This window comes from Tiliqua scincoides, chromosome 1, assembly GCF_035046505.1.
Source record: "Tiliqua scincoides isolate rTilSci1 chromosome 1, rTilSci1.hap2, whole genome shotgun sequence".
In the NCBI taxonomy this organism is placed as follows: Eukaryota; Metazoa; Chordata; class Lepidosauria; order Squamata; family Scincidae; genus Tiliqua; species Tiliqua scincoides.
In genome coordinates this window covers 33344014-33370964 of record NC_089821.1, presented here as the reverse complement: position 1 = coordinate 33370964, position 26951 = coordinate 33344014, and the positions used below count along the sequence as shown (strand labels likewise).

Sequence of the window (26951 nt, the reverse complement as noted above, 5' to 3'; positions counted from 1 at the left end):
TACCAATGCACACATACATACATTTCTTTAGTCTCACACTCACTTCTGGTTAAACAGATTCTGCAAGCTTAGGAAATAATACAAAAACATGCCAAAGTTGTCTACGAGAAGCAACAGTGGCATGAGTGTACATACCAAAAGCAGCAATCTTTCAAAACACACTGAACTCTTTGGAAAAACCCTTTGAGTTTCTAAGCTTACATCTTTGCCACCGAAATTAATTGGTCTTAAAAGTGTTTTAAGTAATGTCCTAAGTTCACCATCAGACCCATAATATATAGGTCTTATATAGGACCCTATACAAAGTCTTATTCTCAGAGCCTTGCAGAGGAATCCATACCAATTAATTTCATTACAGGGTTATGTCTTAAAATGACATTCTCAGAAAATAACCTAATAAATAATATCACTGATGCACTTATGATCTGAATGTTCTCTTGAAATATTATACTTGATATTTAATAAAACTTCTGATCCCCAAATGATAGTTTGCATCTTTAATAACTCCACTTTTTTATTTGAAAAAAGTTCCAAAGAAAACAGAGTATAACCTAATTTTTAACACTAAAAGTATAACTTATTACAAACTGTACAGTTGCTAGATAAATATGGAGTCAGCTATTAGTATTTTAAAAAAGAAAAAAATGATTAAGCTAACACAAATGAAGAAACTGGTATTGCAAAGGGAAAGAAAATAGAGTTAAAAATCAGCATTTGTTACATATTCTACTAAAAAAAGCCCCACATAGCACCAACAGCTGTCATAATATACTATTGGGGATTTCCCTCAGGCGAGTTTATAGAAGAAAATCAGCAACAGTACATTATAGGCTGTTGTGGCTGCAGAATCCTGCATGCACAAAACTGATGGGAAACTATGTTCTCAGTGGCTGACCAAATCGCAGTGGAGGTTAGGAGTGGAGGGGGAAGGGACGCCAAGTGCTCATCACGTTTAACCGCAAAGGGGGGGAAAAACAAACAGAAATGTCATGCTTAACCCAAGGAAATAAAATGCAAAATTAAGTATTGACTGGACACACAGGAAGTTCAGCATTTGATCATATTAATGCATAAAGGCTTAAAAATAACAGACTCAAAATTCAAGCTCTCTTATGGCCCAATCCAAGGTAAATCCCTAAGTCGAGATGCAGCCATGCTGACATGGGTTATGCTGCATCCTGCAGGCCATTTTTGGCTTCCTTCTACCCTAGGCCCGAGGTAAACTGCAGCAACCGCAACAGGTTAACTCAAACCTGTGCCAGCTATATTGCAAATCTGCTTTGAATTATGAAGGCGGATCAGGCCAAGGTTCAACCACTTATCCTGACCACCCAGGTCTGATCCACTCACCACCCACCTCATTCCACCCTCCCCCTGCCCCATTTAAGTCCCTCTCCACTCTTTCCAGCCCCTACACTGGACTTACCTGCTCTGGTGGGCCTCCAGATGATTGCTTGCACCAGCAGGAAGGCTCCAGCCTCCCACCAGTGTGCCTGGACCACATGCTGTCGCAAAGTACTTTACAGCACTTTTGTACTGTACTGTACAGCAAAGTACTTTACAGCACTATCTGCACATGCAAAAAGACATGCATTCCACTGGCGCAGGCCCTTGTTAGAACTGGGCCATTAGCTGGCTTTTGAACATAACAGTCTGAATGCAGATGAGTTATGGTCAGTGTCCAATACATAATATTTGTGTATTCTGAAGAACTGGATATGAAGTCCAATAGATAAGGACCTATGATGCAAGGCCCACTCATTACGAACATAAATTGTATCTCTTTGGAAATGTCAGATCTATTTGATGAACATAAAGAAAAATGCAAAAAAAAATAACTAATAGTGCTTAGGGAATGGACAAGGAAAGAATTTCAGAAATATGGCAAACATATGTCTCCATCGGAGGATGTGTTTGCAGTATTCCTAAGGATAACAATATCAGCCCTTGCTTAAATTTTTCATGAGGAGCCATATTAAATTATTTGATATTTAAACGACAAATGCAGAGATGATGCAAGATATCACTTGCTAAAATTGACAGTGGAAATGCTGCTCAGTTCATTTTAAACCTGTAAATCTGCCTGGTTTAGACAGGAGCAAACAAGAAGCTCCAGAATTTATGTGAAATTTTGCTCTGCCAATATCAACATTTGCCCATTGTTGCAGCTCTTCTAAACATCATTTCAGTTTTAATAAATATGTGCAATCAAAGCAGCATTCCACAATGCTCACATTTTAGGGTAATGTTCTCTCCTTTGCAACTTAGCTGTCAACATTAAGGCTTTAACAGAATTTGAAATAATTATCCTAATCATAATTATTTAATAAATAATAGTGTGTCTGATTATTAAAATCCATGAAAGTTGTGGAAATTCACAGGACATTCCAAGGCGTATTTCCTAAAGCCAGAAGACTACATGATTAGATGCTATGGTCCCTGTGGAAGTGCTTCATGCAGCACCAACACAGTACAGCTATCCCACCCAATGGACTTATTCAGAGTTCAGCTAGAGGAGAGAGGGATCCTTCACACTAGATTGTAAGGAAGACTTAGGACCCAATCCTAGCCAATTTTCCAGTGCTGGTGCAGCCATGCCAATGGGGCATGCACTGCATCCTGTGGTGGGGAGGTACTCACAGAGGGCTCCTCAAGATATGGGAACATTTGTTCCTTTACCTCAGGGCTGCATTGAGGCTACACCAAAGCTGTAAAGTTGGGTAAGATTGGGTTCTAGGATGGCTCTGGATTTCTTGCACCTAACATTAATAGGGGGATGTGATGGCACTGACAGAATGGCTCTGCTCTACTTACTATCATTCAGAAGACATGTTAGCAATAGATACAGGCACAACTGGAGCTAAATCTAATTCTAAGGATCAGGTTATCCAATAAATCAGACAACAGTAACAGCTAGCTATTGATAAATGTCCATATGTATGAAATAACTGTAAAAATGAGTCATTGAGGATAGACATTTTGCCTTGAATTATCAATTTGTTTCCAACATTGCCTAATATCACCTCACATAGATAAACTCACCTTCTCTCTCCTCTTCAATTTGTGCCATTCTGAGTGCTATAGCAGATTTCTCCTCTTTTATCTGATCGTGTACATCCTCAGATTCAGTTACAATTTCTTGCCATTCCAAAAATTGACTTTGCAGTTCATCCACGCTGCCCGATTCACTAGCCTGTAGCCCATTAAGTTGGGTCATGGAAATAATATAATCAATTTAACAAAGCTTTTTATGAGTGGAAAAACCTGACAAACAGCAACTCCATCCAAATTAAGTTGTCTTATACAAAGGCAGGCTGCAATCCTACGCAATTACTTGGGAAATGATCTCACAGAACTCAATGAGATCTACTTCCATGAAAACATCCATAGCATTGCAATGCAATGCTAGCAGAGAAGCAATTTAAGTTTCAGACAAGTGAAAAATAACAGCTTTGGATGGGTTCCAACTCTGCTACGCAGGCCTTTGTAATGATTACTGTCTGTCTCAAACTCCACAATTGTAATCAATCAGTTTCCTCTTCTGCAACATATTTGAAAAAAAAGCCTAAAACTGCCACTTACACACTTACCTGGGAGTAAGTATCACTGAATTCAATGGGACTTACTTGTGAATATATATGCTTAGAATTGCACTGAAAGTGGTTTTAACATAAATGGAATAGGAGAGAGATAAGGGAACAATCATGTTTTGCAAGACCTCAATTTCACTTACAAACAGTCAGTGAATGCAAATTGATTTGTTGAAAACAGGTTTTTTTCTGGTGCAGAAGCTAAATAGCACTAGGCTGAATAAATATGAAGTTAACATAAATGTAGAGTCTGAAGAATAGCATAATTCCTCACCAAATATTCAGCACTGCAAACATTAAATCAGGGGTGTCAAACTTGTTCCATATAGCAGGCCAAATAGCCTGATGAGGCCATGCTATAGCCATGATGCCTGATGATGGCTGGAAGTGATATCATTAAGCAGGTGATGACCAAGAATAAGCACTTTTTCACTCAGAAATAAATTAACTGCAAATGACAGAAGACAAATGTGCAAATCTTGATCATATTTTCAAGATACAAGAGACCTAAATTTTCACGTGGGCTACCTTTTCACTAGTGACACCTCAGCACAGCTCAGCACCTGAGAGCAGCTGGTGGTGGTGCTAGGAGACCCTGAAGGACAGATAAAGCACTTCAGTGGGCCAGCAGGCCTTATGTTTGACACCCCTGTGTTAAATGGCTTTCCATTTTCTCCATATGCTGCTAAGTCATTCTACTTCTAATAATGAATGTGTAGCTAAATTCAGTTGACAACAACAGCAGCACACCTGCGAAGCTGCCCTCTTCGTAACTTGTTCAAGGTCAGCTTGCAATTTTCGTTGCTGTTCTTCATAGACTTCCAGTTTAGCCAGCAATTCTTCTGTAAAGGCAATTATCTCTATTACTTAGGAGTACCAACAGTTTACCAGAAAATATTCAGGTGACAAAATATAAGTTCACTGATCACAAAAATATTCAAATATTCAGTGAAAAAATTTTCAGCAGACAATGCAAACAACACTAGAAAAATAACCACACAGATTTATCAATTTCTCAAGAAATATTCTTTGCATGATCCATGCATAACTGATTGCCTCCCTGATTCAGGGGCCCCAGGAAGTGTCTGAATATGCACAGCTAGGATTTTAATCTTTTGCTGAGTAAACTGCAGTTCGCACTGCACCAAAAGCTATTTTTTAAAAAACATGAGCAAGTTTAAACATCAGTTTTATGTGTGCTCTCTGTTTGGGTTTTTCTGGATTATCTCTTATCTTTAAAATTTTAGAAAAAAAGACAGAGCAAGAGATTGAGACGAGGGTGTTAATCCAACTATATACACTTGAAAGTAAAACTCAGGAAAATAAATGGAACTTGACATCCATGTAATCATAGCTTTGATCATATTGCAAGAAAAAATACTAAAGTATTATATGAAATTGAATAAGGAAGTTTAATACAAGTGTATACTTGATGAGGTAAACTTCACAGTAAGACACTGTTCTATTTGCCAATTTTTCTAACTACGAATTTCTAACTACGTAAATTGTACCAGGCCACTGTCAGTTTATTTTAACTTTAAGGGAAAAACATTTAAAAGTAATTGTTTTAATGAACTGGATCTAGTTCAGGCCCTGCAGCAGCACCTAACACAAGCTCTGCAATGACCATAGTTGCATGGTGAAATGTAGTGCCCATCACAATGGAAAGCCTAAAGTCTTTTCCACCACCCCCATCAACTAGTGAAAGGGAGAGGCTCACATTAAGTAGATCAGTGAGAAATGAACTTCAGCGCCTGATGCTGCAATCCTACGCATGTCTACTTGCTTGTATTTAGTCCCCTTGTATTTAGTGGGCTTATTCCCAGGAAACTGCATAGCCTCAACCTCCCATTTTGGATTCTGCCTCATCACTAACATCTCACTCAATACATATACCACACTGAAAGATGCTTAAATTCAATTCCACGTATCTTATGGATGCTTACTTAGTTATTGGTAGTGCTACCTCATTGATGCTTGCAGCTTTTTATTAGGTGGAGAAATGAACAACAGCTAAATTGAAACCCTGAACATCCTTTCCCTCATTATCTTAGGACACAAAATGTTGGACACAAAATGTCCAATGTTGGACACAAAATGTTAATAACAAAGAAAGATTATTGCTTTTTACCATTTTGAGTCTTAAGTTCAGAAAATGTTTGTAGTGTAAACTGTAGGTCTTCTTTGTCTCGTTCCAATTCCGAAATCTTGTTATATAAGGCAGTTACATCATTACTCTTTGAGGTAACCTACAAAACAAAGAAAGAATCATGACAGGGTCTTTAAACCTGACCTCTCACCATTATAAGACAATTAGAGGCACCAAGAGTCCTAGGGGTAACCTCTCTGCAGGGAGTTGATTTTGGAGAAGCTCTTCCTCACCCTAGTGGGGATTCACAAATACAGGTTAATTGTAAAGTACTACATACATTTTTTAATTCATCTTCAAGCTGCTTGATTCTGGATTTGGACCAGGCTTTCATCTTAAGGAACTTAGCTTCAGATTTGCTGGCTTCTTCTGTTTTCAGTTTTGCTTGAGCTTAAAACAAACAAGCATTTGTGTCACATTCAAAAGCATACAGAATTATTGTAAAAGTACTGTTTTATAAAAAGTGTTTCAGGTTTAGCCTGGTCTGTTTACATACCAATAAAATGAGTTTAAAAGGTAAATTATTATGGCCTGTGCAGTTATGACTTTTTAGAATTACTGTTTCACACATGGCCCAAATTGAGTTGGTAACATACACAGCGGGGTGTAGAGATGAGCCTCAAGATTGCACACCTTCTCTAATCTATGAGAACCAGGGGCCAAGCATGACAACAAAATCCTTGAAGAATAAGGGTGTGAATACACAATTCACCTTCATACTCCACCTGCCCCTCACACTGGTTACTATATCATGAGCTATAAAAATCTCACTGTTTCTCTTTAAGAAAAATTAATTACAGTGGCAATAATGTCACTGAGACATCTCAAGGCAAGATCAAGCGTGAATTCAAAAGTATTAAGCAAGCATGGAATTAAGTGTGTCACAAATATAAATTGGTCCATTTTACACGCTACATTAACACCACACGTATCATAAATTAAAAATGGAAAAACCATCTTTTTTTGTGGAAGACATGGACTAAGAACAATCTTCACTTTGGATCAATTATTCTGTCAAGATCAGGAGTTTTTTTTTCATTCTGTAGACTGAAGGTTAATTTACCATTAACAGATGAATAGCATGAATAGCACACTTTATAATTACACTTGTTTGTGTCTTAACTGTTCAATCCTATCTGGACCAGGCATTGTCAGTATTGCTCTTGCACTGATTCCCCTTAAAGCAGTCAGCACCAGTCATAAGGGGAGGTGGGAGGGCTGGGGGAGAGCAAAACAACTTGGTAACAGGGAAGGGCAGCAACAGAAGATGGGCAGATCAGGTCCAGGAAGGGGGTGGGTTTGGTGGCAGTAGCTGCTGCTGAATCCTATCCCCCTTAAGGTACCTGATCCCATGGCGCAGGTCCATGTGAAACTCCGCCAATTACTTAGCTAGTGCAGGTCTGAGTAGACCTCCTGTGCTGCAGAGGCTTGCCCCTAGGTAAAGGAATGATTGTTCCCCTACCCAGAAGAGACCTCCACATTTGCTCTCCCTTGCAGGATGCAATGGTAGCTATTTGGGGGTGGGAGAGAATAAGATTGGGTTCTAAATCTAATGTCAGCTTCTGAATCTCCTACACTTTTAGAAATACTTACTGAATCAAAAACGAATCCTACAATATTTATTTATAAATATTTGATGTCACTTAATAAATATGATATTCAAAGCTTTAGAGATATGGAATACAGAGTAGGATTGCTCTAACATATATAATAAAAGGAAAATGTCTTCAGTTATTATAGCAGCAATGTCTATTGATCTTAAACTATGATTAACAAAAATTATTTTTAGAGTTTATTGGACACTACAACAGCTTTAAAGTAAGGGGGTGACCAAAGAATTCAATTGCTGGCACTGTAATTTGTTTGAAGCATCATTAAGGCACTTGATGTGGTCTTGTATAGCGATACCATTCTTTTGGGAAATGGTTATTAGCTGCATTAAGTTTGTATTACAGCCAACATTGATAGACATTTGCGTTCTTTTGAATTATGTGCCTATTTCATGGAAGTTAACTGCAGGACAGTAGAAACTGACTCTTTGTGCCTTTGCTAAAAGGCTTATACTGAAACACAGGAAGGATAAGAACCACCGCCATTATTCAGTGGATTGAGGACATTTTAACTTTATCAACATTTGAACGTCTGGTTAATAGAGGACAACTACATATGAGCATATTTTTAGACACTTGGAAGCCTCCCTTAGAGATTTATGCACAGACTGCTTATTAATAAGTTTTGTAATATTTCTGTATTTTATTCTTTCCCCCCATCTTCCTTTTTTTGTGTGGTGCTTGCTTTGTTTTTCTTTATTGTCTTGTCTATCCTTAATAAAGGAGAAGAAAAAAAAATATTAAACAAGTATTTGTAAGTAGTACTGTCATTTAACAGGATACCTTCTAGCTGTTCCCATTTTTGCTTAATTACAGCATCCATGTCAACAGCTTGCTCCAAATTACTTTGTCCAATGCCACTTAATTTAGTCACTTGTTCCTGAAGCTGAATCAAGGTTTGGTCTTTTTCTTGCAGCTCAGTTTCATGCTTCTCTTGGATTGCCTGAATATCAGCATTATGTTTCTCTTTGACCCTTTTCATTTCTTTCTCATGTTTCTCCATCATGTCCCTCAGTTGGGCTCGCATTACATGCTTTTCAGCATCCAGTTTGGACTGGAGGTTATCTTTCTCAGACTGAAGATGTTTCAGGTGTTCATTGACTTCCTGGATTAAACAATGATATTCAGACATTAACTCCTGGAAAATGCTTCCCTTACAAATGCATACAGACATACAAGTTTTTGAGACATCACACAGACCCTTGGTTTAACCCTGATTTGGCACCAGTCCCTAGGCTCAGACTTAAATGCTTTCTTTTTCACTTGAGGGAAGGAAGACATCGACTTCTAACCTGGTTTAAAACAAGCCAGGATTTGCCATACTATCTGAACCTGACAAATCCTGGATTGCCATGAGCCAAGTTCAAAATGTCAAGAAACACAGTTGGGATTAAAACATGGTTCCACATGATGTCTGAGCCAAGGTGTCATTAACCATACTCAACTCTTATAACTCAATAGTACCAAAAAGCTCTCCCACTGATCTGAAGTTCTATACTTGGAGGTTAAGAGTTGCACTGAGGCCAAACTGGTCATGCTATTGAATGCATTGTTGTCATCAGGTTTAGTTTTAACAAATTTAGGCCCAAATCCTAATCAAGTTTCCAGCACTGGCATAGCTGTGTCAATGGGATGTGTGCGGCATCCTGCAGGTGGGTGGCACTCACAGAGGCATCCTGAAAGTAAGGGAAAGTTTATTCCCTTACCTCAGAGCTGCGTTGCCCTTACCTCAGTGCTGGAAAGTGAGTTAAGATTGCGCCCTTAGTTTCGCTCTAACTTCACTCTAAATTAGCAGCTGTGTCAGGCAGAAGTACACTCTAACATTTCACCTACTTTGGTTCTTTGGGGCGCTACCAAGATTTATATAGGTAAGCATTCAATTCAAAATCATGATGTCAGCTGGGGACATAAATCTCCAAAAAGTGAAGTCCAAGTTCCACTGCAGCAGGTCCCATTTCTGAAATAACTGGAGACACCTAAATAACTGCAGACACCTGCAAGAATAACTGGAGACCTAAAGAAGATCCTTCTTCTTGCATGTGAAGAAAGGATCTTCTGTGATCTGGGGCTAGTCCCCTTCATTCCTTCCTTCAAAACCTTCTGATGTACAAAGTTGATTAACACTTTCCCCTTCATGTTTCAGAAACTTCAAGGCATGTACAATGCAACACATCTTTGTGCAAATCCAGAAAGGATCCCTTACAGACTCTACAGTGCATTTCTGTGTTTTTTCAAAGAAAGCTGCAAATCATTTTGCTGCTGCACTATAGGGGATGCATTGTTCTGTTCAGCTTGGATCATTTTCAGAGGCCCAATAAACAAACAACCCACCTCATTTTTAGTGCTCACACAGCACTAGCTAGTGATACAATATACTGATCCTAAGTAATAGACAAATCGGTGTCTATGCTGCCTAAGGATATAACATGATTGCTATTGTTACTTTTAAATTAAAACATACAAGTGCCCTACCACACTGTAGAGATGGGGAAACATAAGATTCAATAGTAATAAAGGAAATATGAAAAAGGTCAGGAAATAGCAAGGCACTCAGAAGAGATAACGAAATGAGTTATTGCAAGGGACAGAGATTTTCCACCCATTTTAAAGGGATATAAAGGCAATATAGCAGAAAGAGCCACTAAACATTTTTGTGAAATCATTATAGATTTATATTTTAAAAAAAACAAACATGTTGGGGTGAATTATGAGCTTTGATAAGGAAACAAGAGAATGTACTGGTGGATGCTGTATTCTGTAAAAGCCTAGTAAGAACAGCAACAGTTTGGCACGCACATAAGGCTATCAGGGCCCAATCCAAACCTCTCCCAACACCAGCGCTGAGCTCCAGTGCTGGTGCTGGGTGTTGTAAAACACATTTTATGGCACTGGGAGAGCAAGGAGCGCTGGCACTGAGCCCAGTGCCAAGAGGCCAATGACGGGGAAGCACAGAAGTAAGACACACTGCCACATAGTGGTGCTGAGTTTCTGGGTGGGAGGGAGAGATGTTCTAGGGTGGGGGAAGGAACCAGGGCAGGAGGGGGTGGGACCAGCAGAGCCCCACTCCACCGGATCCTATCCTCCATGTCAGGTTGAAAAACGCAACATGAAGCTCCTCCAGTCTGCACCAGCAAAACAGCCAGCTGGAGGAGACCCACTGTGGCCCCTGTGACCTTAGCTGGGGGAAGGGGATGAAAGTCTCTCCCCCTCCCCCCCGAGGAGGCCTCTGGCAGCCCTGGCAGGGCCACTGCATACAGCAGTTGCTATTTTGGTGCCGCAGCTTTGGGATTTGGCTGTTAGTTATCAGGACTTTATTTCTTACTTTTAGCTGCTGGTCTTTGCCATCCAATTCTTGTTGCAACATGACAATCACTTGTGTTCTTCCTAGCATGACTTCTTCCTTCTCATGTAGTTTCTGTTTCAAGGCTTTCAGTAACTGTGGAGAATGAAAGATTTTCCATGTTATGGAATGAAAGATGACACATGTCTCTCCGAAACTGAAGACTTCCCTTACCCTCCCATCCTTTTCCAACCACTTCATAAAATTAAATACTACCCTTATAGTATTGTTATAGTATAACAATAGTATAGTATAGTATTGTTATAGTATAGGACTTGTTAGCGGGAATGATGAGTGCTTATAGGAAGGAGGTACAGTTGTTGTTATTGCGGTGCAAAGAAAATAATCTCTCACTTAACATCAAAAAAACTAAAGAACTTATAATTGACTTCCGGAAAAAGAGGGATGTACACACACCATTATACATAAATGGTGAGGAGGTGGAGAGGGTTGCTAGTTTCAAATTCCTAGGCATTTACATCACAGAGGACTTCTCATGGACTATTAACACCAGCATGTTGATAAAAAAGGCACAAAAGCGGTTATATTTTCTAAGGAAGCTTGGGAGGTTAAATTTGTCACAGCAGCTGCTTGTGTCTTACTATTGTTGCACCATTGAGAGTGTCCTAACCTATGATATCTTGGTGTGGTATGGAAATTGCTCTGCAGGGGACAAAAAAGCTCTGCAGCGAATTATTAAGATTGCGCAGCACATCATCAACCAATCTACCAGCTTTGGAGGACATCTATACATCTCGCTGTCTGTAGAAGTCACATAGTATTCTGAGAGACCCCTTTCATCTGGCTCATAAGTTCTTTGAACTGTTGCCTTCGGGTAGACGATACAAAACTATTAGAGCACGCACCACACGATTCCTGAACAGTTTTTATCCCACAGCCATAATTACGTTGAATAAGGTGATATAGTTGTTACCATGCTCCTGGGCATTATGGTCTGTTATACTGTTTTTATATTATGATGCACGTTGTATAGAATGTGTGGGTGAGTGTGTAGAGTGTGATTGTTGGAATTGTAGTATATATTTATGCTTATCTCAAAGGTGCATAAATTTCATTGTGCTGTAGCACAATGACAATAAAGTTACTTCTACTACTACTACTACTACTACTACTACTACTACTACTACTACAGCATGTAAAGAACAATTCCATCTCCCAGGAAGTAAGGTCAGCACTATCCTTGCTACAGTTTTCAGCACCAGCCAAGGACTTTTTTGTTTTGTTCTGCTTTTGCCTTATGATGACACACTGAATTATTGTTCCTGTTCTTATACCCTCACAGCTGCTTCTGTCACTGCTACTGCTCTTGAATTTTATTCTGATTTTAGTTTTTTTGTATCTTATTCATTGTAGCAAGGCATCCTGATGGGAGGGGGAAGTGCAGAATATTATTTTTTAAAACAAAAAACCATATGAACACAGTTAAACAACTTAGGGCCCAATCCTATCCAATTTTCCAGTGCAGCTGTACCAATGGGGCATGCACTGCATCTTGTGGTGGGGCAGCAGACACAGAGGCCTCCTTAAGGTATGGGAACATTTGTTCCCTTACCATGGGGCTGCATTGTGGCTGCACCGGCGCTGGAAAGTTGGATAGGATTGGGCCCTCACCCAGCTAAACAAACATGAAAATCAGCCATTCTTCAGGGTCTCAGAAGTGAGGAACCCTCAAGTCCTTAGGCTGCAAAAAGTCCACTCCCTTTTCCCACCTAGCATTCTATAATTCTCTCTGGACCCTTACTAAGGTTGCCCAATCTTGCTACCATTCCTAATCCAGCTCCAACTTTTGGAAAAGAAACAATCTGGAAAGGACTTTTCTCTTGGTACCCACAGAAAGCAGAGTATAGGAGCACTTGGCAATTATGGAAGGAACATTAGAATATGTAAGAAGGTGTGCCTGTGCAGAATTCACCCAGTATGAAGTATGACTTCAGGTTAGAAACCATGGCTGCAAAGAGAGGGCAGGGAATGCAAAAAAATAGGCAAACATGCTAATTTCATGAGCCACAAAAGAAAAATGTGGATCACTCACTCATTCCAGTCTGGCAAAAAAAGTTCTTCCATAATTCTTGGTAGAACTGGAGTGATATATATGTATGAAAGACTTCAAGAGTGTATAACTATTTTGGGGAGCCCACTGACTAGTGGCAGTGATAATCGAATTAAGGTGGCAGTGGAGCAACAACAACAGGTTTCAACAGGTGGGAAACCCTGGCCTCTGAGCGGCCCACTTGGAGGCAGACTGTGCAGCATGGCCTTTCCCAGTTTGAAGAGACACTTGGCCAACAGTCTGAGGCAAAGAGGCAAAGAAGGAAGGCCCATAGCCAGGGAGACAGACCAGGGACAGACTGCACTTGCTCCCGGTGTGGAAGGGATTGTCACTCCCGGATTGGCCTTTTCAGCCACATTAGACGCTGTGCCAGAACCACCATCCAGTGCGCGATACCATAGTCTTCCGAGACTGAAGGTTGCCAACAGGAGCAACAAACAGCATATTGCCGGTTTCAACTGGGGTTGTTAGGAAGCCAGGATCTCATATACTATAGAACGTTTCCCATACCTGTTCTAGATCAGCACTAGCATCAGATTTGGCAGCCAATTTAAAGAGTTCTTGCTCATGTTTCTGGGCCTGTCCCATCAGCTCTTTTTCCTTTTCCTGGATAATATTCTGGAACATGCAGATCTAAAAATAAAAGAAGAAATTCTATAGAATTGTTCCATACATAACAATACTGTTAATGGCTGAATTCTAACTGTACCAAAAAGTAGCCAGAAAAACACCAGTAGAAGCTCAGCAATATTGGCTGGAAACAAATTGGTATTGAGTCTGGAGAGCTCCACAATACAAGTCTATTTTAAGAATGCTAATCATACATGAAAGTGTTCTTTAAAAGTGTCTTCCATTTAAAAGCGAGAAAAACAAGGTGGGTAGCAAACCACTAGAACCATAATCAAAGGTTGATTTGCTTTATCAAAGGTTGATCACCGATTTATAGGAATGTTATTTACTGATTTATAGGAATGAGATACTGGGAATTTCAATGCAATAATTAGTGGATGAATACATGTGTTTGCTGAAAAAATGTTTTTATATGTTATTATTGATTGTTACATATACTGTATTGATTACAAAAATATCTGTCAACGTTATAAATGATTTGATGCTTTGATGACAATATAAAGTAAATAACTCCAAGACGACTTGATGAAAGACAAGGACTACCTTGAGGAAAGTCAATCTTTTTTGCTATAACATCAACTTACATTCTGTGTATACATGGCTTCTCTCTCCTGGAAATGCTCCTTTTCTTTGCTCTGAAGGCTTTTAAGAGTTTCAATTTGTTCCTGAAGAAGGCTACATCTTTCTTCACTGTCTTCAACTTTCTTGGTAAGGTTCTGTACTAGGATTTGCATACTCTGCAATGAAGTCTCCCTCACAGAAAGCTGATTCTTTAAAGTTCATGAAAGGACAGTTACAAGACCAGCATGAGAATCACAGGGTTAGGATTAATAGTAAGCACACATCAATATTTATCAGGCTTACAGAGGTCAAGAGTAACAGAGGTAATACCAGCAACAATTACAGGCTTGTGCTTTTGTGCACATTGCTCAGCTTATTGAGGAAATTGCCATGTCTACAGATAAACACTCCCTTAGGTGATAGGAATTACAGCATTTGTGTATACAGTATGTCCAGAACTGACAGCTGAAGTATACCTTCAATTCGCTGTTATGGGCCAGTACTTCTTTGGCATCAGTGTTTGATCCACAGGCTAGTTGTAGATCAATTATGTAGGCTTCTTTTTCAGCTAGTTTTTTTTGCTTCTCGGCAAGCATCGCATCCATTTCAGCTCCCCGCTGATGTGCAGCATCCAGTTCAGCAATCTGGAAACAAAACCACACCCTTCATAAAAAAGTATTTTACTACCACCTTATTTATTGTTTTCTTGCTAGGTACCTATTGCATTGAAAACTTTCATTTATCACCTCTCACTGCCTCCCATCCTCAAAACTCAGCATCGTTTTTTTTCTTTTCAAGTTCTTCTTCCTTCCATCGAGCTAAAATGTTGAGAGCCTTTAAGTGATAGCTTGGTCGACCAAGATGAGTGATACTTGTTTCTACAATTTCTGTGAGGTATTTGAGTCTCATTAACAAGATCAGCATCTATTAATAATACTTTGGAAGGTTGAATAACTGTCAGTTCACTGGAAATGACATTGTTGTGTCCTCAGTACTGAGCTTGCTAATAAATTTACATGCTGGTTACACTTTGATAAAAATGATCCTGGTATTGAAGGTCTCAGAAACTCATCTCTTCCCTGAAATTTCAATAGTATCCACATTTTAGGAGTTGTTTTTTTTTTTAATACTCTATAGCCAATAACAATATTCACAACTAAGGACTTCTCTCAGAATAGTTTAAAGCCTCACACACTAATGCTCCAATCCTATGCATACTTTCTTGGGAGAGCAAATTACTTCCAAGAATATATCATTAGGATTCATATGTAAACACCAACTGCCATTTGCTTGGGCAACTGCAGAGTAAATGTTTTTTGTTTTTTTTTTAGTTCTTCAGACATCTGCCACACTTGAACAAAAATTTATTTAAAAGGTTTCTTTTGCGGAGATACAAGTTCTGAAATATCAATGTAACTTCAATATTCAAGAAAAGTCACTCACTCCCAGGACAACTGTTCTTTCCTCTCCCATTAGGGACTTGCTCAAGATACTTAACCACATAGTTTAAAATAAATACCAAAAACAAAAAACAGAGAAGAAAAAGCAGCAGCATAAAACAGCATATAAAAATAGATAAAACAACAATGCAAGCAAAAACACAACAGCATCAAAAATTAAGGAGGGAAAGCTAATTCAAAATAAAAAGGTTCGCAAACAGCAATGAACTTCAATAGTGAAGATGCTGGCTTCACCTCCTGAGGGAGCAAGTTCAAGTACCACCACCAAGAAAGCCCTTTAGCAGATATCATTCTACTGACCTCTTCTGCTAATAACATCTCAACTCTCCACTCCATTACCAACCAATTTAAAAGGATATGGACAAGCTTCAAAAAGAAGGTTGCTCAACTTCCAGAAGCCAAGATAAAAAAAAAGTCATTACATGGTTATGCTAAATTATACCTTTTTTTGTAGCTCTTCATTTCTTTGGGCATTTTGAGTTTCTAATTCTTCGACTTTCTTTCTAAGAACCAATATTTTTCCACGGCTTGCAGCAGCATTATCCTGATCACCATTACTGACCTAAAAATGGAACCCCCAAAATTTAGCCTCAAATAGAACATATGGAGAAGGTTTATGCTATATCACAAACGATAGTATAGGATAGTATGGGTAGGAGGTCAGGCTCAGTTGGTAGAGCTGCCGCCTGCCAGTTCGAAACAACCGGAAGTACCCCAGAACTGACGACATGCTGATATACTGATGAGCTGACCCTCGGTGGCAGAGAGGAGTTGCCGTCAAGTGGAGTGTGGGAGGCGAAGGGCCAGAGAGAGGCCAGACCGGGAAGGAATGCAGCTGGAATGAGGAGTTCTATGAAAGACTAGAACTATTCAATTGTAAAAATCCCTACGGGGGTTTAGAACAGCCTGCCTATGTAAACCGCCTTGGATTAAAGTCTGAGGAGAAATCTAACGACCAAAGAAAGGTGGTATATAAATACCTGTGTAAATAAATAAATATAGGATAGCTAATTTTTTCAGTCATTAAGAAAACTATGCATGTCCTAGAATTCCTTTCAGAACTTTTTTTAAATTTAGCCAACAGGACAACAAAATAAATAAGTTGCACTCTATTAAACAATTCAGAATAGCTATTGTTTTGGTCTGGAAATATTTGAAAGGATAAGAAATGGAAAACTCCTTTAAAATCCAGAACAAATTCACTTGTTTCTCTTTGAGTAATACTGGTATAATCTACAGAAGTAAAGAGAAGATTTTTAAAAGTTTTTTTCACGTGCTCTGAAGAAATTTTTACTGTAATTTTAATAAAAACACTGAGTATATTAAAAATATTTGTAAGGCTTTCCAAAATATTTATTGCAATCCAAACAAAGGCACACAACACAGAACAGAACCCCAGGCACAGCAAATTTTGTTGCTTACTTTTTCAATGCAACAATGACAGATCTCTGCTCAAATTAAGAAGCAACTCACTTTTTCATCATCAGTAATTGCTACTGCAAAAGCAAAGCACTTCATGGGGGCATGGCATCCTCCTACTCAAACACACATATAGTATGCATAATTTCTCTTTAGATCAAAACTTTTAACCATTTGTGCAACAATGACACCGAAATCTACCCCTCCATCTCAGAACTTTGTCCTTCCATCCAGTCCTGCATCATTAACTCACCATACAACATTCTTGCTTGAATATTTCATCTTTGTCACAAACTCAATAAGTCCAAGTGCAAAACTTCCCACCCCCCACTTCCTCATCTCCTTGTACTCTCTTCTTCTTCCATTAGCAATATCATCATTCACCCTGCTGAGCATGCTCAAAGTCTTGGTTTTATCTCTGACTTCTTTTTTTCCTTCACAGCCTGTTACAAAATCTGTTCGCTTTTCCCTCTACACAGCATCACAAAAAAAAAGGTCCTTTTCTTTTCTCTGCAAAAACAATAGTTCATGATGTGATAATTTCTCATTTTTACTACTGCAGCTTTTCCTCTCTGGTCGTCCATTGGGGCACCTCAATCCCCTCACTTCATTTTAGCATTCTGCTGCCAAAATCTTAGACCATTCTTGTCACTCTGATCACACATTGCACTCCCTCCTTAAATCCCTGCATTGGCACCCTGCCTGCTCCCAGTTTCAGCACAAGTTCCAGATCCTTAAAGCCCTCCTTAGCCTCACCCCTCATCACCTGCTTACACATGCCTATGAATGTTTTTGCTTTGGCCAATAGTGTACTGGGGGGAGTGCTAATTTTTTCAGAGTGCCTCTACAAGCCCTGTAATCTGCCCATCCCACAAAGCCATTCATGGCAGCAAGAGTAGTATGGATGCATCTCTTCCACGTTGCTTTTGCTGCCCAGAATGGCTACAACAGTGAGGAGGAGGAACAGCATACTGGGTGCATTGAGGTACTCTGCAAACCTTAGCATTTTGCCCCCCCCCCCGGGAATGCTACTGTCTTGGGCTTCACCACTTTCAAATGTTCTTATGCTCCCTCAAATGGTTCTATCTTTTCTTCATTGCTCCCTTTATGCCTGGAACTGCTTCCCTAAACACCTGAAGGATCCTTTGCTTCTTCAAAATCCTCCCCAAACCTGACCTTTTCAATTAAGCCTTTAATAACACCCACTAGTCCTTCTTCTTTACTACCAGTATATGTGCATGAAGTGATCACATATTCTTCCTCATTTTCCCTAGCCCCATTCTCCTTCCTTTTTGCTATTGTCTCTTTTGTGACTACAGTTGATGTTGCTTAGTAACATTCTGAACAGTGATGGGTCACATATGTAATGGTCTGTCACTGATCACTGTTTCCCCCCCCCCCCCAAGCCTCCAAAGCCAAGGTGAGCTGTGCTCCCCTTACCTCTGGAGGCTTTTCTGAGCCCTGGAGAAGTAGCTTGCATCCACACGCTGTCTCTGTGAGGCTGAAATGGTCAGAAAAAAAATGATCCTCAGGAAACTGGAAGTAATTTCTTTTGCCTCCAGGGGCTCCCCAGGCCTCAGAATGCCTTATAAGGCGAAAAAGTCACTTCCCAAAATGCAGGCTCAGAAAATCCTCAAGAGGTGAGGGGAGCAATCCCCCAGCTTTGGAGGCTTAGAACAGGTAACGTCAATTAATGTCAGCGTCACTTGATGCACACGTATATTTTAAGTGATGTCACCTGTATTTTAGATTGTGAACCCCTCAGGGCAGGGAGCACTTGTTGTTGTCCCCATATTAATGGCAATCAATCAATCAATATGAACACCTTGAAGTCTACCTGAGTTTTTAAGGATAAAACTCACTCTCTTTTGTTCAGGTTTTCCCTCCTGGTTTCCAGCTCCTGATAATTGCTTCTTAAGTTCCTCTAATTGTGAAGTTAATGATGTCACTTTGGCTTTGTTTTGCAGCTTTAATTTGGAAAGCCTGGCTTCAAAAGCTTCTTTTTCTTCCTACAGATGATCAAGAATGTTTTTTAGCCAAATTCAATCTGCACATACACATTATTTACAATGATTAAAGATAACTCAAATCTTAAATACATGAAACTCACAAATACAAGGCAATTTTTTTAAAATTAAAAGAACTACAGTTTCACGACAGCTGGCCTTAATACCGATATGGATTTGCCTGTTATAGTTACCAATTTGGAATGGATAAATTTAACCCTGCATTTTTCAGCAGTGTCTGATTCTACTTTGGAAACATTTTCATTTTGAGTGACAACCATATCTGGCAAGTTTTAGAATCTTAAACTAAATTAGAATGAAGGTGCACCTGTTAATTACAGTTGTCGTGGAGACCTGAGGCAAGAAATAATAATGTAAAGCCAATATTTGGGTGAAGCTATCCCAAATTCCTAGGACAGCTGAGAAATTCATTTTCATCAGTAGATTAGACACAATCTTGATGAATACACACAATACCTTTAAGCGTTGCTCTTTGTTGCGCAACTCATTATCCTTTTCCTTGACAAGTTCCTTGAGTTGTGCTACCAGCTGTTCAGTTCGGGCCAGCTGTTCAGTCAAATCGGCCACTGACATGCTTGCTGCTTGGGAAGTCTCATGAACCTAAAGACAGCAGAATTAATTTGTCAACAACCAAACTGATGAAAACAAGACAGTATTTATTTATCCTGTTTATCCTCTGCTTTTCTCCCAAAGGGGCACCCAAAAGCAGCTTACAAAATACAGAACAATTTAGTGAACAGTTAAATAACATAAATACACATAAAATTCATATGTATTCCACATATATTTGAAACATAACATCACTGATGTTTCACTATAACAAGAGCTGCAGGATAATCTCTCTCATATTCTTTTATGTAAGTGCTCCAACACAGCAATTTTCCAAAGAAAGAGTGATACACACATCAAAATCTCTTGCCAGTGAGGCCTTCCCCATTCACTTACATATAGACTCCTTTGTGTATTTGTAGAGCTGCTTACTCTACAGAAGTGAGAAATAACCTGAAAAAAATTAAGCCATTGCCCTACCTAAAGTCTATGCTTTAAAATGGAAGTTAAATATTTTGTACAGTTTTTCAACTTAATGCAGTTCACCAGAATTCAAGCTACAGCTGGCATTAAAGAAGTTACACCTAATACTATGTGGTTTCTGGCTCTTATACAACAAAGCATACAATTTTAGGGCTAGCCACTCTTTACTTTCAGAAAGCTGAACTACTGATGATCAGCTATTTGGATCCAGCTTCCTGCAACAAATCCCAAGCAGCTGTCTGGCAGGATTCCAGCTTTCTTTCAAGGACTATGCATGTGCTCCCCCAAGCTACTGTATCAAGTGTGCAGCATTTATTAACCCACACTGTTACCATTCAGCTAGGGAAACATGCAAGGAAGCTTGCTTCTACACACAATAGCTCCTAAGATAACTGACTGTTATTTGTTTTTAAATTAAAAAATAAAAGCTAAAACAGATCAATGCAATTTGTTTTGATGCTAAATATAAAATGTACTAGTAAGTAAAATGATATCACTAGAAACCATTGAGCTGTCATAGTTTCTAGAATAAACCGCAAAACTGTACATTGTAAAATGATGCACTGTGCTGTGATTTCTGTTTGAATATTGTAAATTTTAATTCACATCAGCATTTTTCAAATACTACTTACTGCAGTTTGGGGAGCTGAATTATCTCCACTACCCCATTTCCACATAGTTTGATGATGGCTGTAAAAGAGTAAAAGGAAATTAGTTCACATTAATAATCACTTCCACTTATCATTTATCTGAGGCATATTTAAGCCACATTTTTGGCCAAAAGCATATTCAAAGCAGTGCATAAAAAGATAATAAAACTACATAAAATAAAATAATAATTTAAAAACTCATAAAACATAATAACCGTAAAACCCTGATAAAAGCTAAAGCCAGAAAAACTAAGTAGCATGCACAGTCAGCCAGAAGGAAAAGTTTTAATAAAAAAAAATGTACCACTCAAGATGACAATAATAAGGGAGCCAATCAGATCTCCCAAAGAAGTATGCTCCATAAAGCAAGTAGCACGACCAACCTCAAAAAAGTCTTTTGAACTGTTCCTAGAAGGAATCAGCACAATCAAAAGGTCTTCAAACACAGGTATGCAGGGTACACTGGCAGTCTAAACAAGATGTTACTAAAGAACAGATAACCTGATCTGAGAGGAAGAGACGTAGCTAGTTCATTAATGTGAACTGAAAAAAGCAGTTGCTGCTGCTGCTACCACCTGAGAATCAAGTAGTGAGACAGGATCAAGTACCTCCTGCTTCAGGTACTTGAAGCGTACCCAGTAATCATAACCCAGTAATCCCTGGGGAGCTGCGGAAACCAGCCAAGGGAGCAGCAGAACCCTTGCAAAATACGTAAATACAATGTATAGGATTGTAGCCCTAATGGGGAGCTGTGACCAGTGGCCCAGTAGGTCAAAGGAGGCACCAGTCAAAAAAGTTTGGGAACCACGGCCATAAAGCACTAGATGGCCTAGAAGTTGCCGATGCTTGTGTAAAGGATCACAATAGCCCACGCATGCTGGATAAAGTTAGATTCGTGCAGAGTAGTGTGGAGGCAGAATGGGGCAGGGGGAGGGCAGATTGGGCCTGAGAGGCGGTAGGACCAGCAGCAGCTATGCCCACCATAACCTATACCCCTTCCCGAGCCCAGTCCACTTAAACGGATCCACTCAGAATTGTGCCAGGTATTTAGCTTGCGCAGGTCTGAGTACATGCATTGCGCAGGCTGGGGCTTACCCTGGGGTAAGGGGAAAAATGTTCCCTTACCTCAAGATCTCCAGCATTCCTTTCCCCACAGGATGCAATGCAGCCTGAGCTGACCCCAATGAATCAGTATGGGGAAGGGGCAGTTGGAGAAGACTGTGCTGTCAAAGTAGTGAAGAACTGACTAATAGAAGGTAGTGGTTAACCCCTCCCAAATGGCTGCTTTCCTCCTAGCCCCTCAGCTGCCTTTTTACCTCCTATGATTCTAGACATATTTGTTATGTTGCAGGGAAAGGACTGGAAGAGAAGGGCACTTGCCTCCCACACATCAGTTTGGTGCTGACTGTGCTCAACTGACAGACTGATTTAGCAAAAATTAGTAGAATCTATTGTGAAATGTTTAACAATCCCAAGTAAAAAATAATAATTTTTTTTAACTCTCAGGTGCATACAGACCTCACTGAGAGTGGTGAAACTGCTGAAAAACTGCACTCACCTCAATCTGGTCACACAAAAGTTCTTCAGTGCACAACTGAATGCACAAAAACAGATTCTGATAGTTTCCAGAAGGACCTGGCAACATATATTGGTTGGCTGGCGCTTGTAACATCATGAGAATACCACTTCTCCCCACCTTGTCAGAATAGTTTTTAAAGGGTTAAAATTGGTGACAACCAATAAGGCAGCACACACAGTATATGCAAGGCACCTCACAGCAAGAGGAGCAACAAGGAAATCAGGGTTGAATGTGAAGACGTCCATATGTTTGATGAGTACAGACAGATGGAAGCAGAGCTCACTCCACAGCAGGAAAAAAAACTCACACAGACGACTGCTTGTCTGTTTGCATGTACATATCTTCATACCCAGAGTCTAAATGCAATTACTGTACATGGAATTAAGTCCCATTGCTTTCAGTAGGGCTTACATTCTCACAGTCCTTAATCCAGTGAGGGCCATTACACGTGTACATAGATTTACATGAACACAACAAGGCTTTTAACTTCCTTTTTAAACAGCAGCTTTCCCATGTTACATGAAATGTTGCTTCCAACAATTTCAGAGGCAGCTTTTTATGCAACATTAAGAAGCTTTTATTAAAAACAGAGTTAAAACCCTCATAGTTAGGTTACCAGACACAAAGTGGTACAGAGTGCCTATACCTTTAACCATTGTATAGAAAAAGGAATTTTGGCAGGTACAGCTTTTTAATGTTGTACCTGCCACCTTTCATGTTGAGCTCCACCTGCCAAAATTCCCTCTTCTATACAATGGTAAAAAGTACAAGCACTCTGTCCCACTTTGTGTCTGGAAACCCTACCCATAATTAGCACAGCTAGTTCCATGCCCAGCTTTAGCTAACAGCCAACATGTCTTCCACAGGAAAACAGTGTCTAGTGAGGCACTTGTGTATATTTTACAAGATGAGTTAGGAATGATAATAATAAAAGTGAGTTTTCAGGATGGGCAACTGTTACAAAACAAACTTGGCAGCAAAGCAGAAACTCTTTACCAATCCAGTGTTTCTGGAGTTCTTTGGAGAAAAACCATCAAATGGAACAGGAGTTGCATGCCAAAGGTGTTGGGGTAGGCAAGTACTTCTTTAAATACTGCACTGCAATCACTAATATTCCATGATATCTACTTTCATAATAAAAGCTTTAATTTGTTTTAAAAACCTGCAAGTAGCATGATTAATCATTAGACTATTGTTTACAGTGCTTGTGCCACTGGCTATATGGGTACTGGAGCAGCTTGAAGGCATACATCATGTACTTGATTGAACCACATATTAACCCATTTCTGCCCAGCCCACAGGTACATTTGATCCCTGTTGCATATATGCAACATCAGGCAGAAATGGCTTAAGTTAGGTGCAGGTTACCTTTCTTCATCCACAGTAAATAATACCCTAATTACTCAGTCTAGCATGCGCAATATTACCAAAAAAAGCCAGGAATTATCAAATACTGGCAATTCTATGGCAGCCTATAAAATAAAAGTTGCTTATTCCAATGCTTCTGGCAGCTGGTAGGTTACCATAGTGTTATTTTCCTGCCTTCTCCTATCATTAATGCTCTATCTATACCCTTTTCTAGTCTTCAAATAATCAAAATGTTGATCCATACAACCAAGTTATGCTAAAGTACTGGAATTTTGACTGAGCTATTGACCCCAATGGGGACCAAAATTGCTTAAAATCCATCAAATGGCTGTGTGAGGAATTTAGTTTTTCTCTTCCACTGTTTTCCTGCCCAGTTCCAAGAAGAATTGGAATTCTATTTGCCCTCCCAAAGACAGAGTACATTTTATTATTTGCAGTTTGGCCTTGATAGAGTAAAAAAAAAAATGCTTAACTACAACTCCTTTTCTACTCACATTGAAACAGAGTACATAATTCATTTTATGAAAAACCTCTTAAGAGGCCACAGTCATAACATCAGAAGGTAGCCAGTTCGAGGACACCGGCAGCTCCCTGAACAGCTGAGAATGGTGAAACTTTGAAGCAGCTGACAAGCTGAGCTGAGTGATTCCACCTGCTCTTGGTGTGTGCAAGAAGCCTCTTGGCTGCCCTCCATGTGAGAGATGGAGCTGCTTGTCAGCCTGCGTGGGAAAACTGGAGGCCAGAAGTGAGACCAAACCAGGAAGATCCATTCTGAAATGTTGTTGGTTCTTGAGAGAGAGAACCTCTATGATTGTAAAAATTCCCTTGAGGGATTTAGAAATGCCTGCCTAAGTAAACCGCCTTGAATAAAGTCAGAGAAGTAATCCGATGACCAGAAAGGCGGTATATAAATACCTAGTTGTTATTATTATTATTATAACAGTAACTCCTATACATATAAACACTTGAATATTATGTGGGTCTAGAACAGAATTTGTCACACAGCTACTCACCCTCATCAGGCATCATCCTTTGCCTTGACCTGTCTCCAGCCTTCACCTTGTCTTAAAGGCTAATTTGGCCAACATGTTATGTACCAGGAGGTGCCTAGCTCTACAGCACTTCTTCCTAGCTGCTTTCTAGCTTTCTCCCAACAAAGAATGCCCATCTCTGTGTGTACAAACTCAAAACACTTTGTCTCTTTCCTTTTTTCCTCCCCTTGAAACAACAAGAAAGGTAACAGTGCTGATTAAAACTAGTAGCAGTAGTAGGGTTACCAGATACAAAGTGGGACATAGTGCCTATACCTTTAACCATTGTACAGAATAGTGTTTCTCAAGCACTGCACAGGTACTACCAGTGGTACTTGAGGTGGTATCTGGTACTCACAGGACCCCTGGAAACTTGCTGCCCAGAAGCAAGACCAGGAACACAAAGTAACAAACAGAGGTAGGAGGCTCCAAAGCATGCTTTTCTGCACTTGAAAAGTCCTTCCATCCATCCTCTCTTACTAGTATTTGTCGTGTTGCATCTGGGCTCCCAACCCAGAAGTAACTGGTAATGGTATCGTCAGTTACTTCTGGTAGTACTTTGAGTAGGTAGACTGTGTAAAGTGGTACAGTAGAGGACATATGTTGAGAAACACTGGTACAGAAGCAGGACTGTTGACAGGTGCAGTTTTTTAAACCCTTCCATGCTGAGCTGCGTCCGCCAGCATTCCTTCTTCTATGGTTAAAGGTAGAGGCACTCTACCCCCCCTTTGTATCTGGTCACCCTAAACAGAAGGTGTTAGAGAAGGGAAGTTGTAATAACTCTGATAAGCAAACCTAAGCAAGCTTACTGGGAGAGTAAACCATACTGAATTCAGTACCACTTACTCCTGAGTAAACAGACTTAGGGGGCTCACACAGGAAGCCTATCTCACTCATGAGTCTGACATAAAATGGATTGGGAGGCAGAGCTGGCTTGGCTCCAACTTTTTGAGTCACAGCTGGGCTTGTGACTCTATCCTATGGAGGTTTGCTCAGCAGTAAGCTCCACCCTACTTCCTGGTAAACATGCTGGAGATGGGACTAGACTCCTGGACAGACCTCTCTGCCCTGCCCCCCTCTTTGGTTTTGGGTATGGAAGAAAATGTTTAGCTTTTGCAAGCTCTTCCAGGCAGAGACCTGCCTTCTCTTCCATTGCCAGGAGTCACGCACATTCATGGCACTACTATACAATAATCCTATCCACGCTTACCTGGGAGTAAGTCCTACTAACTATGATGGGACACACTTCTGAGAAGACATGCATAGGATTGGGCTGTAAGGCTGCAAATCTATACAACGTTTCCTGGGAGTAAGCTCCACTGACTATAATGGGCCTTACTTCTGAGTAGACATGCACAGGATTGGGCTGTAAGGCTGCAAACCTATGCACACTTACCTGGGAGTAAGCTCCAATGACTATAATGGGACTTACTTTTGAGTAGACACATATAGCATTGGGCTGTAAGGCTGCAGTTCTACCCACATTTTCCTGGGAGTAAGTTCTATCGTCTATAAGGGGACTTCCTTCTGAGTAGACACGCATAGGATTGAACTGTTAAGACTGCAAACCTATGCACCCTTTCCTGGGAGTAAGCTCCACTGACTATAACGGGACTTACTTCTGAGTAGACATGCCTAGGACTGGGTTCTGGGCATACTAGTGGGTTAGCGTCCCATAGTTCGGACGGAGCCTATTTCAAGGGATTCCCAGCAAGGGGAGCCTCTGACGCCTTCGGGAGCAGCAGAGGGCTCCGGACAGGCAGAGGCCGACTCGGCCCCTTTAAGGGGCGGGGCTAAACCAGGACACTTCCGGTTGGCACGCAGAAGGACCCTCTTAAGGGAGGCGGGGGAGAATGAGGCCGCACTCACCTGAGGGAAAAGGGGGGGCAACTGGATCGCTCGCTGGCCCTTTGGGGAGGGAGGGGCAAAGGGGTGGGGCTTATGTGTGGAGGCCGGTCTTCACAGGCCGCGTCGCCGGCTCCTCCTCGGCCCGCTCCAGGCAGCCCATAAGCCAGCCGGTCTCGTCATCCCGTCATCAGCAACGCGGCACCCTGGCCGTGGCGGCGGCGGCGGCTCGCGCGAGCCTCCTTCACGTCAGAGCGTGCGCGCTCCACAGCCAATGGGAGAAGAGCTCGCGCGCTGACTGACACCGAGCAGGCCCCGCCCCTCTCCCCTCCTCCCTGCCTAGAAACCCAACGTCACCTCCCACCTGCTGCGCGAGCGGTCCCTGGTGGCCATAAGAGGTAACTGCAGGCCGAGGGAATGTGTGGCATGACGTCATCTAGTCCAGCTGGTCCAGTATCCTGCATCCCTCAGTGGTCCAGGTGATGCTTCAGCGCACAGACCACAAGGGACCTGCATCCTGGCGCCCTCCCTTGCGTCTGGGCTTCTGAGCAGGGGGGTTCATTGGGTAGGGAGGCAGGTGAGGCAGAGC

The 26951-nt window shown here is 40.7% G+C and overlaps 1 protein-coding gene across 2 annotated transcripts in view; it reads right to left on the bottom strand.

The window, feature by feature from the left end:
- GOLGB1 (golgin B1) overlaps positions 1-26568 on the bottom strand; it is a 69390-nt gene extending 42822 nt beyond the window's left edge. Inside the window, exons 1-14 of one of the 2 annotated variants that reach the window (XM_066636394.1) lie at positions 26387-26568; positions 20522-20579; positions 19314-19457; positions 18693-18839; positions 15854-15973; positions 14428-14595; positions 13975-14160; positions 13271-13393; positions 10672-10785; positions 8133-8454; positions 6020-6129; positions 5722-5839; positions 4341-4432; positions 3043-3193 (exon numbers count right to left, since the gene is read on the bottom strand). In XM_066636394.1, the coding sequence (XP_066492491.1) occupies positions 3043-3193; positions 4341-4432; positions 5722-5839; positions 6020-6129; positions 8133-8454; positions 10672-10785; positions 13271-13393; positions 13975-14160; positions 14428-14595; positions 15854-15973; positions 18693-18839; positions 19314-19457; positions 20522-20566 (1840 nt within the window). In that variant the 5' untranslated portion in view covers positions 20567-20579; positions 26387-26568. Of the gene's footprint in view, positions 1-3042; positions 3194-4340; positions 4433-5721; positions 5840-6019; positions 6130-8132; positions 8455-10671; positions 10786-13270; positions 13394-13974; positions 14161-14427; positions 14596-15853; positions 15974-18692; positions 18840-19313; positions 19458-20521; positions 20580-26136; positions 26220-26386 lie in introns of those variants that run through there. The other variant, XM_066636388.1, reaches the window with a different exon arrangement.
- Positions 26569-26951: the final 383 nt, after the last annotated feature.